Raw genomic sequence first — 14,489 nt, forward strand, 5'->3', positions numbered from 1 at the left:
AATTAATCTTTATTTTTATTAACTCAGAATCAATTGATTGGGAACCTAATCACTGGAATGCTATCCCATTATATTCACTAATCCTGTCCACACTCAAGAGGAGGGAATTAAATAACACTTGAATACCAGGAGGTGCCGTATTAGAGAGCATCTTAGAATTTTGCTTTCCACAGCAGGAGTGCATTCTGTGGGCTTACATTCAGTATTATTCTTTCATCTTTGCATTGAATTCAAGTCATTGTTTCTTGTTTATAGTTATCAATCCAGTTCAAAATAACTTTCCTCTATTAAAATTTCAATTAGTTTTTCAATTAAAAAAACAAATCTTGATTATTTTTGACAGAGAGGCTTTAATGAAAATCCTAATAAAAGAATTCATACATCTGCTATACCCACAAGCTATACCCACCAGCAAATCAGGATTGAATATTCAAATAAGCCCAACCAAGATATCTGAGGCTATGGAGAGCAGGAGGGAGGCTTGGGTTTCCTGGCAATGGAGGAAGCCACACTTTCTGCCTGCCCTTGCCTGTCTACGCCTCCATTCAATGATACAAAGTTTCAATGATAGAAAATAAATAAATCCTAACAAAAATGGTGGCAGTCACTGAGCTGGAGAGAGCACGAGGCTTGAGTTGCCCCCAGAGATGGAAGAAGCCAAACTTTCTGCCTGCCCTGGCCAACCTACTTATCTTCTATAATTGAAGCTACAAAGCTTCAATTATAGAAGATAAGTAAATCTCAACAGAAATGGCTGCGCCATGGAGCAAGCAGGAGGATTGGCTCCACTCAAAGCTATAGAGTTTCAATTATAGAAGATAAGTAAATCTCAGATACCAGGGCCTGCCCTTGGATCGCCAGGGGGAGTGGCCAGCCTGCAAACCACCACAGGCTCCTCACCCAGGCCACCCCATGCCCCAATGGAACCCCCACCCTTATCTGGGACACCGTTCAGAGCAAACCAACTGGCCCCCACCCATGCACCAGGCCTCTATCCTATCTAATAAAAGAGCAATATGCAAATTGACCATCACTCCAACACACAAGATGGCTGCCCCATGTGGTCAAAGATGACTACAGCCCACTGGCCGGTGGCCTGGGCCTCTCTCTGTGGGGCAATCATGGGGCAATGACCAGGCCCTCAACCAATTGCATCACACCTGCCTTGGCTGATCTGGCACCAGTTGGTGTCACAGAGTGGTCCTGGATGATTGGATGTTCGTTCTGCTGTTTGGCCGTTGGTTGATTTGTATATTATGCTTTTGTTATATAGAATCTGGTACTAATCACAATGCTTTGGATCAGATTTATTTTGGGGACTTTATTTCCCTGGGCTAATTTTTCTGTTATAGTGGTTTATAACTATCTATCTATCTATCTATCTATCTATCTATCTATCTATCTATAGATAGATATAGTACAAAATGGACATTCATTTTGTAGGAAAAGTAACTCATTGAATGGTTTTGGAGCTGAAAAGAAATATACCACATATGTGGAATCATGGTACTTCCTATGTTATTTTGTTAAAACCCCCGGCCACAGAAACTCAGGGAGATTATGGTCTAGTTATTTTATTCCTAATACAACTTCAACAAATATTGCTTTATCAATTAATAAATGACAATTTATTTCATGAATCATAGAAAGAATGTAAGACATCAGCTGAGTTAGACAACCATATTTTGCTGTCCTCACAAAAATAGGACTATATATTTTCAAGACTCACACAATTATTCACAGTAATAATAACAAGATTATTTGAAATATTATATTAATATAAATACTTGGATACTTTGCTGATTCAGGTTTATGTGAGTCTTTAAAATGCTTTCCATGAACCTTTTCTTTATTTTCATAATTTATTCATATTGGTTTAATTTTTAGACTGTGAAGTCTTTGCTCATGCAAAGATATGGAAGCTCAAACACATTTTATTTTTTAAAAAGCACTGTCACATGTAAAACATTGCTTTTTCAGGAATGTTTCCAAAAATGTACATTTGCTTTTTAAAAAAAAATTTAAACTTGTTGCAAAATAAGCAAAAACTGTATTTACAAGACTAACTCTCCTCCTAATTCCGTCAAAAAAAAAAAAAAAAAAGAATAAATACTAGTCATGTTTCTTAATGGAAGCAGCGTCCCCTGGTGGGTAGGTTTGTATAATGTTAACATTTTTTCATGTAAATTTTTATTAAAGTGAAATTCATGTAACAACAATTTTAAAGTGTATAATTCAGTGATATTTAGCTTACTCACAATATTGCACAACCACAAGCCCTTGCCCTAGTTTCAAAAAATGTTAATCACTCTATAAAAACACCCATAACCAGAGAGTAATCACTCCCTATTCTGCCTACCCCCATTCCCAGATAATCTCTAACTTGCTTTCTGTCCCTATGAATTTACTAATTCTAGATATATCACATACAAGGAATCACAAAAATATGTGAACTTTGTATCTGCTTTCTTTCATTTAGCAAAATAGTTTTTATGATAATTAAATAATAATATGTATCAATACTTCTTCATTTTTTTGAATAATATTTCATTATACAATATGTACAGTGTGGGGCAAAAATAGCTTACAGTTGTTTCTATGGGAAAATACATATACATTATGGTAATTACAATTGCTTTAACTCAACAGAATGTCACAATGCAACTGTGGACCTACTTTTCCCAACTCCTGTATACATTACAATTTGTTTATTCATCCAATGTTAGACATTTGGGTTGTTGCCACAATTTTGCTCTCATGAGTAATCCTGTTGTAAACATTTGTATATAAACTTCTGTGTAATGTATGTTTCCCTTTCTTATGGGTGAATAACTAGCAGTAAAATTGCTGGGTTATATGGTAATTCTGTGTTTAACTTTTTGAGAAACCACCACCACACACACACACACACACACACACACACACACACACACAAGATCAACTAGTACACATTCAGAATATTATTTTCAAAGATATTGGCATGTTTTGCAAGAGAATGCTTGTTAATGTAGGGAAAAAAAGGGCATTTGTTATAAACCTATTCATATTTCCTTTCAATAATGCCAATTCACCATAGGAAGTCTTCCTATACTAAGCATTGGGTGATGTTCCCTCAATCCCATAAAGAGTACCTCTACTAATATACCTTAAGATTTATCCATTAAAGATATGTATGATGCATATCAAGATGTTCAAGTTGTCCCCTATTGCATTTTAACTCCTAAGAAAATTTCTCTCCTTTTCTTGAATCTTATCATGAAGAACATGAGGTTTTTGTTTGGAAAAAAAAAATTAGATATCAGTCACATAAATAATGGAAAAAAAACATCGCTCACATTCAAATTTTATATTTATAAGTCCATAGTAATGTTGAGCTTTTGAATAGTGAGACTCACAGTTAAAGAATTGAACCAAGAGTATTATGTAAGGGACATTCTTGTTCACGGGAAAGGGAAACGTTTTCTGTTGCTGGCCAGTGGAATGAAGGAAGGAAACAATTAAGAGAAAAAAAGGTTAGATATGGGTAGTATGGTTCTTCCTTCCACCTCATAGTGGAAACTAATATTGGGACCGGTAGTGGTAGACCACACCCATTCAAATATAGATTTAAGCAACTCCTAAGGAGAAGGCACATAGTCCAAGAAAGTTTTAACATGGTTAGAAATGCCCACCACACTTGGAAAAACCCTGCAGCAATATAGTGCTGTCATATAGGTATGAGAAGAATGCAAACGAGTGGCTATGTCATAAGGTCTGCTTCTCACATTTAAGAGAATCCAGAATTTCTTTGGACCTCTAGAAAGCAGAGTATGAAAGTCCCCAATGCACAGTGGATCAGAGACTTCTGAAGGTAACTGGAATAGAGAAAAATAGGAATTTGAATGGAGAGAATGCAGAGTCCCTGTTCATGGAAATTCACCTGTGACCAGCAAGTAAATGTTTCCAGATAGAGATCATGGATCTCTCTAAGCCAAATTCTCATTTGATCCTGCTGTTTGGGTTCTTATAGCTTTTCTCATTAATTAATGAGTTATATGAAATCTTTGACATGTATTTATTTTTTATTCATATGAGAGTCATGGTTTTAGATGGTTTTGGGAAAATTGTCATTTTATGGAAGACAATGGTGTCATCCTCAAAATACTAAAATAGAAAAAGTACTACTTTAGAATTCTTTATCTAGTGAAAATATTCTTTAAAACAAAGTAAAAAAGAGAGACACTTTTGAGAAAAATTAAGCTTGAGAGACTAAGAGCAGATACACTAAAAAAAAATACTAAAAAAGAATTTTCTTTCCAGCAGAAGGAAAGACAGTAAGTAGATTTATAAACAGCTAAAAAAAAAAATAGGAAGAAATCAAAAGCATACATATTTTGGCAAGTGTGAATGTTGACTGTAATTATATCTTCCAGAGTTTAAAATATTTATTACATGAAAATATATGACAATAATAGCACAAAGGGTGAGAGCGGAGAAATAAAAGTATTCTCGTGTCCTTGCAATCTAGAGCAACTGGTAAAAGTACTAATTTATTTCAGAATTTAATAAATCACAAAAGCATGTGGCAATTGCTGGGGCAACTACAAACTGTATAGTAACAAAATGTACAAAATGGGACAATACAAATAATGAATCCAAAGAAGTTACAAATTTAAATCCATATGTTGTATGTATGTGATTGTCAGACAGAGATGGTCAGACTAAATACAAAACAAAACTCATTTATATTAATTATAGAATATGATGTTACAGAAATATTAAAAGTAAAATAATTAAAAATGATATACCATATAACCACTATCCAAGCAAAGGCCATTGTAGGTATAATATGAGACAAAGTGAACCTAAGGCAATTGCTAGAAATTTAGGAGCCTATTTTATAATAATAAAAGGGATAATATATGAAAATGTAACAATTTTAAATTTTAGGCAGCTAATATCCATCAAATAACCAAATAAAATAAAACTATATATAACAAAAGTTAACAGGAAAAAAAGGAGAAATAAACAAATTCATAATCATACTGAGTGATTTTTACACATCTTTCCAAGTAAATGATAGAAAAAAAATCAGACATAATAATTCAGTAGAGGTGTATTTTGAATGATATAATTAATAAATTTGACCTATTAAATAACACCTTGCATCTAACCACTGAATAATGTACTCTATTTTCAAGTACACATAACAATTATATTATATTCAACAAATGCTGAACTAAGAAGTTCACCCAAAATGTTTAAGAATGAAAAGCATGCAGAGTATGTTATATTAATGAAAGGAAATCCAATTAGAAATAAAAACAAATATATTTTTAATTCTTCAGTACTAATATTTGGAAATTTACATAGTCTTAATAATTTATAATAAGATAAAAAGAAGTCAGAATAGAAATTATAAAATATTTTAATTGATTGGTAACAAAATAAAAAAATGTGGATGATATCTTTTAGAGAAAAATTTATAGCCTAAGTACATTTACTTTAAAAAAGAATAAAAGCTAAAAATCAATTTTAATAATTTAGAAAATAATGGTAAATTAAAACCAAAGAAATAAGAATATGATAATTATAAAGGAAAGAAAGAAATATTAAAGGACATATGAAGAGATTTTTTAAAAAGCTGAAAGTTGGTTCTTTGAAAGATTGAATAATTAAAAAAAGAAGTCACAAAATATAAATAATATGGATAAAAAAGAGGCCATTACTACAGATCCTATAGAGTTTTAAAATATAATATTAAATTATAGACAACTTCGTTAATAGACCTTAAATTTTATTGGAAATGGGCAAATTTCTAAAAAAAATTGTGCTATAGAAATTGAAACAAGAACAGCAAATCTGAACTGTCCTTAGTTTATTAAAAATGTAAAATATAATAAAAAACTTGTACCCAAAAAGCAATTCAGCTCCAGAAGTCTTCATTAATTAATTACCCAGATAATTAAGGAAAGTTAACAATCTTAATCTTCACCAGAAAGAAAGAAAAAAAAAGAGAGAGAAAGCATTTCTAACTTGTTTTAAGAGATTAGCATAATCTTATGAACAAAACCTAACAAGCACATTAAAAGAAAAATTACACACCAAATTCTTTCATGAACATATATGTAAAAATAGAAAACAAAATATTAAAAAACGAAATACTATAAAAAGAAAAAAGCTCTTAATAAGCCTGTATCTGTTAAATTAATATCATCAATTAAAAACTTTTGACCTAGGAAGTCTTGAGTTCCAGATGGATCTACTAGTGAAGTCTATCAATATTTTTGGGTTAAATAAATCCACTCTTCACAAAAATTCTTTTCAGAATGAATATTTTCTAACTTGTTATATAAGGACAGAACTATCCTGATAACAAAGCCTGATGAATTACCCAGAAAGAGTACCAAAAGTAAAAGAAGAAATATTGAGGAAACATTATGTTAACGTAAATGATTGTCTAACCACTAAGCTGTACACCTGAAACCAATACAAAATAAAATTAAAGATAAAAAATAAAGGAGTGACATTAAGATAACAAGAAAGAAAATTTAGAAATGTCAATATGTAATCCTTAGGAATTCAAGGTAGAATAAAATATAGGAGGAAAAAATATTATAATGTTAAAAGCTTAAAATTTCCCTCAAATTTTATCAATTAAAGATATTAATAAATATTGGAATCTTCAAATTAATTGGTATGAGTTTTGATTAATAAAAGCAATTTCATGGCTAGACTAAAAAATTGAAAAATGCTAAAATAATCTAAGGTAATCTATTAAAAATGTGACTGAAATGAAGGCATTGCTACTCACAGACCTTACTAATAGAATTCCTCATATATTTTAAGGAAATAGAACACAAAATAATGAAGTAGGCAGAAGAATTAAATTTGTGGAAACAAATTCATTACTATGTGAGGAAGTCTGAATAAGTACTGCTATACAAACTGACAATCATAATACTGTTTAATTTGTTGACTGTCGATAAGTTAGAATTAAAATAGTGGAACAAAAATAACATAAGAGGTTTTAGAAACTTCACTGTTGCAGGTAAAGTTATTGATTATATTTCACTAATTAAGTATGAATGTTAAAATTAAAGGGGAATCACAAAGAGAAGCACGACAAAAGGAAGGAATGAAGGAAAAAGAGAAGACAGCGGGTATCTTTCCAACTGGTAGAGATCGGGTAAAGAAAGTAAAGATAAAATTAATGCAAAAGAGGACAAGAAGGAAGGAACAAAGAAAAGAAAAACGTGTGAGTAGTGTATAAGAGGAAAGCATGAAATAATGTGATAAAAACAAAATATATCTATGTACTATAAAATAAATGTGAGTAGATTAAGATAGGCTATTAACAGAAAATGTCAGATTTGAGTTTTTTTTAATTAAGGTATATCTTTTTAAAAACATATACCAAAAGGTAAGAACTCAGGCATCTTTAAAAATAGATGGGAAATGAGATCTCTGTAAACTATTAGCTCAAAACAGGGCAATACAGCCTATTATTTTCAGATTAAATAGGGACAGATGTATTGATTTTACTGCTTATTCTATTGCTCAAGAACAATTAATCGCTGTTCATTGTCAACAGAATAAATTCCAGACTTTTCAGCATAAGTTTTAAGGTTCTTCACCTCTGGCTATGCAACCTTCCTTTGGACAGCTAAAGTCCATCTTTGATCTGTCAGCTGTTATCACAAATCTGATTATGTAGTAGACACTCAAATATTTAATTCAGATGAAAGGAAGAAAGAAAAGAAGAAAGAAAGAAAAAAAGAAAGAAAGAAAGGGAAAAAAACAAAACAAAACTACCCATGCAATCATTGTAACATTTACGTTAATAACATCCTCTTACTTTTCTCATAGGTATGTTTTTCTTTCAAAAGAATGGGAGGAGAAACATGTTTTATTGTCTATTTAATATATGGACAACTGAACAAAATGTGTTTCCCTCTTACCTCTTTTTATCCCTTTCCCCCATAGTTTCTGTAGATATTAACAGCAAAAGATATTTTCCCCCAGAGGATCATTTATAAACTATTTCCTCCCATTTATTATACTATCCTACCTTTCTCTCCTTTTCCCTAGTTTTCTCCCCTCTTCCTTCTCTCTATTCTTTCATCCCCTTTCTATTTTTTTCTCCTTTCTTTTCTTTGCAAATTATTCTATATTATACAAAGATTGGGAAAACAAGTGAGGATAAGTATTCAAGAATGGGGACTTTGAGAATGGGAATCTTTCCTGTTTAAATTCATGACTTGATAATGACAAACAGAATGCTTATTTTATGGTGACGAGTGTAAGCTGCCTCCCATTGGCCCAGATGAATGGTTCTTACACAACAAGGCACATAGGATTCTCCTGGGTGGGGGAGGGATATTTTATGAATCCATACTATTTCCAAAACCAGCTCCATATTCACCTCATGCAGTATACAGTATACGAGGGGTGGTTACAGTGACATGTTATGTGTGTGGGTATATGTGTGTAATTTGAAAAAGCTTTGTACACTATTCTTATGGAATCCCTTTTCCACCACCTTCTCTCCTAGAAGAGAACCCCTGATATAAATGTATCGTTGTCATACTATAATACAAGACAAATACCCTCAAAGCCATTAATATTGGTAATCTCATTTGTACATGATATTATATGAGCTATAATTTTTAAAGGGAACAGGTGCATTTTCTGTAGAATATATTTTCCTATTGGGCAGGGATACATAAACCATTGACTCCCATCCTTCATCTGAATCAGCACCAATAGGAGCCTTTAAACAATTAGATGCTAAAGTCTGATCTCCGGAAACACGAGTTCAGGTGGTCAGGTCTTGGTTCAGGCATTGGCATTTTTAAAAAGTGTCTTGGGTAATTATAATATGCAATCTGTCTTGAGAAGCATTTCATAAGCTGCTCATAATTAAATACAAGAACCAAAGCTGTGTCGTTTTTGTTTGTATTTTATGAAGTCTACAGATCTAAACTCACTTTGGATTTTTGGCAAGTTCATTGTAGAAATAAATAGCTACTATATGGACTTTTTATAATGGCAATAGATTATTAGGGGTTAAGTGCACAAATCCAAATTGTGACAAATAAGAAATTTGGTAAACAGAAAAGAAAGAAGATATCCTGAGTGAAAAATATTGAGAGCCCAAGGAAGAGTAGTAAAGTAGAACAAGAATACATAGGAAAGAATAACATAAAAAAGAGAAAACAAAACAAAATAGTAGGTAGAGAGGGAAGGAGAAAGGATGCACCACTTAAAATGTTAGTCAATTTTTATTAATTTTTATAACTTTCCACTAACCAATACCATATCTAGGCTTTTGGCCTATATTAAAACTAGATATCCAGTACACTCTTCTTAATTAATTTCCATTCCATGAAAAAAATTAAAGATGAATTATTATATTTCAGGTGTATTCTTTACATTAATTTTTTCTGATCGATCATTTTTACATGATAGAAATTTACCCTTTAATGTCATTTCAATGATAGGAACAAAGACGGAACAATTAAATACAAAAACAAAAGCAAAACCTTTATTCTTTTGGCTTGATTGTAATGTGGTTTACCGTTCTTTATGGTAATAGCATTTTCCTGCATGCATTTCACCAACACACTACAAGTCAATAGCTTCAATATAAAAAAATCTACATTTAATGTTGCTTGTGAAAGAAACACAAAATGTTTTTGCTAGAACTGGCAATATAATTTCACTACCTGATTCTGTGTGTGTGGGGGGGGAAAGCTTAGCTCTCATATTATACCTGATACAGTTATAATGCCATGTGGGCCAATGAGAAGAAGATCTATCTGTATAAACAAACACTGGAAAAGACTGATGATTTTTTCAATAGAAAGACCAGGTGGAAACATCTGATCAAGCAATGCCATGCGTATCAACTAATCATTCCTTAAGCCTTTCGATGATAAGGCATTCCTTGGAAAGCAAATGAATGTTGGACTTAGTCTGATATTTGTCTCACATTGAATCGTGTGCAAAGTTTACAGTACTAATAAAAAAGCAGAAATCTACACTGCATCTTAGTCTTGGTTTCTTATTTTGTGAAGTGCCTTAATTTAAAAGTGCTAGGAACAGAAACTAACAATAGTGACTGTGACATCAACCTGAAGATACTCTTAATTTCTCATTTTATGTACAAAAGGCCGAAAATAAAATCAAATGGATTTTTTTACAGTATTTATATTTTCTTAGAAAACTCTAACCATATATTTTCAGCAGATTTAAGCGGCTTGCAACGTGTTTGCTCAGTTGGGCTTTGTAACCATAGTGTGTTCAATGGAGACTGGAAGAAGAAAAAGCAAGAAGCTCTTCTTTGCTGCTGCCTATTGCTTCATGACGTAAAGAATGAGGTCTTGGTAGAACAACTGGTTTCACTTTACCACTGGCGTATGGCTTCCCATATTAGACTTCTGAACAGTGGAAGGAGGAAGATACAGCAGCGTAGGCGAGATAAACATGCAGTAGTGACAGCTTCAAACTATACTGGAACCAATTACATCATATTACCTGTTGAAAGCTGGCAAACATATTACCTGTTGAAAGCTGGCAAACTATACTTACTGTGGTACATATTTGATGCAATAAATACTGTGCTTAAGTCATCATTTTTGTTTGCTCAAACATGCACCACTGGGTAAAATTACTATTTACAAAGCAGACTTTTATTTTATTTTTTTAAATTGACATATACACTGTCAACCTTACCAAGAGCAGAAAATGGCTAAACAATACTGCAGGAAAAAAGCAGAATCAACTTTATAAAGTGGTGGTGGGGGATGCTTTTTGGTCAGTTCAGGTTCTTAGAAAGGACTGATAGAATAGTTTTATTTTATGCCAAAGGGCACTTATCAAAAATGTTATAGTCATGCTGCCAGAATTCTGAATGACTATGTAATGGTGTGTGTATATACATCTATATGTATATACACGCACATATACATATATACATATATACATGTACATATAATGAATTATGTAAAAATAAAAGAGTTCTTTAATGCTCGTGAATTTTATGGAACATTTACAGGCACATTAAATTTTTTTCTGGATGAGACACCTTAAAAACATGAATAGCTATTTAAGCACCTCAAAAATCTAAAAAGCATCCTGAAACAAGAAGTAAACTCTTTCCTTTTGTGATATGATTTTTTTTTCACGTGTGAATGAGAAGTGCAGCATGCCTTCATTTAAAATATATCATTATACAGTAGAGAAATGTAAAGATTTCCTACCTTTAATCCCTCTCCCCAAACATAAACCCATTTACAAAAATAGTCACATATAATAGTAAACAACCTGTGAATTAAAACAAACAAACAAACAAACAAAAAAGCAATAAATTCACAGCGTACATTTTGTAGAAATATGGCAGGTGCGGCAGTGAAACATAAACAGTGGTGACCATTACTGTTATCAAGTGTCACGTGTTGAATTTACATAAAAATTTAACCTCCCTCCCCCCTTTAAATGGGTTCCTTTAGTCTGAGTAGCCATTACATCTCTGCTCTTCAGCAGTGTCAGCTGGTTGTGAAAACAGAAACCTCCTGTCAATGCTGATTTTCCGGTTTGTTGAGTCCCAGTTGGCTGACCAGAGGTCCTTGTCTTGTTAGAGGCACTGACCTTAAGTATACATTTGTAAAAACAGTCAGTTTGGCATAGACCTCCTGTGGGAGTCTTGTTGACACTGATACACCACCATCACAGGCTGTAAACAATTGATCACAAAAAGAAATATTGTTTTTTTTTTTGTTTTTTTTTTTTTACTTTTTACTTTCCCTGATATCTTTCCCTTTGTCTTCCTTTTCTGATTTGTCTTTTTCAAATTTTTCTTTCTCCGGTTTGGTCACACTATCATAGGAAGGTGGAGATGTGGTAGAAGGTGTCACATCGGTTTTCTCTGGAGTTGAATTCTCATTCAGTTTATCAATAAGGATATCTTCCTTGATATCTTCTTTGATAGGTGTTCCATGACCTTCTTTGTCTTTCTTATATATAGCTGAAACCTTCTTCACTTTTTGCTTCAAGAGGTAGCATCGATAAGCCCTCTGGATAATGGTGGCAGACACCTCCTCTTGTTTGCGTTTCAAAGTGGTGGTGATGGGTTCATAGGAGACTTTGGATGGGTTCGAGGCCATGAACCGCTCTTCCATCTGTACTCGAAGGGCATCCATCTCTCCGCTCTCACCCAAAACACGCTTTGTAAAGGCAAATAAAATGTCGAGGCAGTGGATCCGGTCCCCACTGACCATGGGCAGGTCCATGGCGATGAGCTGGACTTTGTTTGGCTTTGCTACCAGAAGGGGAGGATCCAGGGCAGCTGCAAAGTCAGAGAGCTTGGAGAACTCTATAAACTGGGTGGCATCGGGGTCAAACTTCTCCCAGACCTCATAGAACATCTCAAAGTCATCCTCACTCAGGGGCTCTGCGCTTTCCTCAGTGGCGACACTGAAGTTCTCCAGGATGACAGCGATGTACATGTTCACCACCACCAGAAAGGATATGATGATGTAGCTGACGAAAAAGAAAATCCCCACAGATGGGTTCCCACAGTCTCCCTTCACTGAGCTTCCAGGGTGATCTTTTTCAGGGTCACAGTCTGGAGGCCCGCTGTTGAGAATAGGTGCCAGCAGCCCGTCCCAGCCAGCAGAGGTGGTGATCTGGAACAGGCAGATCATGCTGTTGCCAAAGGTTTCGAAGTTGAACATGTCATCGATTCCAACTTCCCTCTTGACATAGGCAAAGTTGGACATCCCGAAGATGGCGTAGATGAACATGACCAGGAAGAGCAGGAGGCCGATGTTAAACAGCGCGGGGAGGGACATCATCAGAGCAAAGAGCAGCGTGCGGATCCCCTTGGCCCCTTTGATCAGACGTAGGATGCGGCCAATCCTGGCGAGACGGATCACTCGGAACAGGGTAGGGGACACAAAATATTTCTCTATCAGCTCAGCCAGAAACATGCCTGTGGAAAACCAAGAGACAACAACAAGTATAGGGTTATATTTAACAGCAGCAAATAAAATTTTACATTGCTAAGATAAACGTTAACTAGTTTTAAAAAATATAAAGGTGAGAATTAGGTATTTACTAGTACCTACATCATCACAGACAAACCATCTGCAATATTTGTTCAGCAAAATAAAGCTGGTATGTTTGGTGTTACAACATGAACACCTTTCTACTAACTAAAGGTATTCGTAGCCATTTTCCCTAGTTTAAGAACCATCTATCAAAAGAAATACCCAACCACTCATGGTCTAAATATGCCACAAAGAATAGGGCAGCTAAGCATAGAAATGGATTTATAGTTCTAAAATGCTAGTTCTGGTATTTGCATAAGAAATAATGGACAAAGCATGTGATTTTTGGATCATGAATATGAGAGTCTTTAGTCTTTTGAGATGGCTGTGACTCGTTTTATTTGGGAGGTGTAAGATGGCATACAGGGGAGAATCCCAGCTTTGGAGAGAGACATTTGTGGGACTGAATCCTGGCCCTCAATTTTATGTATTACTAAATGGTTATAATCCCACATGTTATTGTTTTGTGTTATTGTTGTTAAACTTAAAATTTACTGAATCTTTTCTTTGTGCTAAGTGTATTTACTTATATACTCTCATTTAACCACCACAACACTTCACAGTAACTTGACTATATTTTTTCTAATAGTTTATTTTTATAAATTTAATTGAAACCACACAAAAAATCCCTAACCCAGGACACAGATCTTAAATAAAGAGGAAACAGATGAAAGAAGTATGAAATAACACTAAACAAAAACAACAGAAAGAAACATAAGGGAAAAGGACCAATGGAGACACAGAGTTACCAGAAAACAAAAGATAAATGGCTATAGGAAATCCTCATACATAAACAATTACCCTTAATGTAAATGGTCTGAATTCACTAGTAAAGAGGCACAGAGTAGTAGAGTGGATTAAAAATAAACAAACAATATATTTTATTGATTTTTTCCCTCTCTGTAAAAAATCAATAAAACATATATATATATATATATATATATATATATATATATATATATATATATATATATATTTAAAACTTCCAAAAAATAAAAGTCCAGGATGAGATTGCTTCACCAGTGAATTCTACCAAAGGTTCAAAGATTTAAAATCTATCCATCTTAAACTCTTCCAAAATATTGAACAGGCAATACTTCCTAACATATTTTTAGAAGGCCAACCATATGCTGCCTACAAGGGACACATCTAAACTGCAAAGACACATGCTCTGGTTTCTCTTCAGACCACATAAATCTTTCACCTTTTTAAACTGCAAAGACAAAAATAGATTCAAAATAAAAGGGTGAAAAATGATTCTCCAAGCAAACAGCATCCACAGAAAAGCAGATATAACCATATTTATATCTGACAAAATAAATTTAAAGGTAACAAAGATAACCAGAGACAAAGATGTATAATTTATAATGATAAAGGGGATACTACGTCAAGAAAACA

General features: G+C 33.5%; 1 protein-coding gene across 4 annotated transcripts in view; it reads right to left on the bottom strand.

Moving 5' to 3' along the window:
• Window positions 1-10,661: 10,661 nt before the first annotated feature.
• Window positions 10,662-14,489, bottom strand: part of SCN2A (sodium voltage-gated channel alpha subunit 2) — an 83,551-nt gene continuing 79,723 nt past the window's right edge. For all 4 annotated transcript variants that reach the window (XM_036421854.2, XM_036421855.2, XM_045575275.1 and 1 more), the window contains one exon: window positions 10,662-12,973. In XM_036421854.2, the coding sequence (XP_036277747.1) occupies window positions 11,772-12,973 (1,202 nt within the window). In that variant the 3' untranslated portion in view covers window positions 10,662-11,771. The remainder of the gene's footprint in view (window positions 12,974-14,489) is intronic.

This window comes from Pipistrellus kuhlii, unplaced genomic scaffold (assembly GCF_014108245.1).
Source record: "Pipistrellus kuhlii isolate mPipKuh1 unplaced genomic scaffold, mPipKuh1.p scaffold_m20_p_7, whole genome shotgun sequence".
Taxonomy (NCBI): Eukaryota; Metazoa; Chordata; class Mammalia; order Chiroptera; family Vespertilionidae; genus Pipistrellus; species Pipistrellus kuhlii.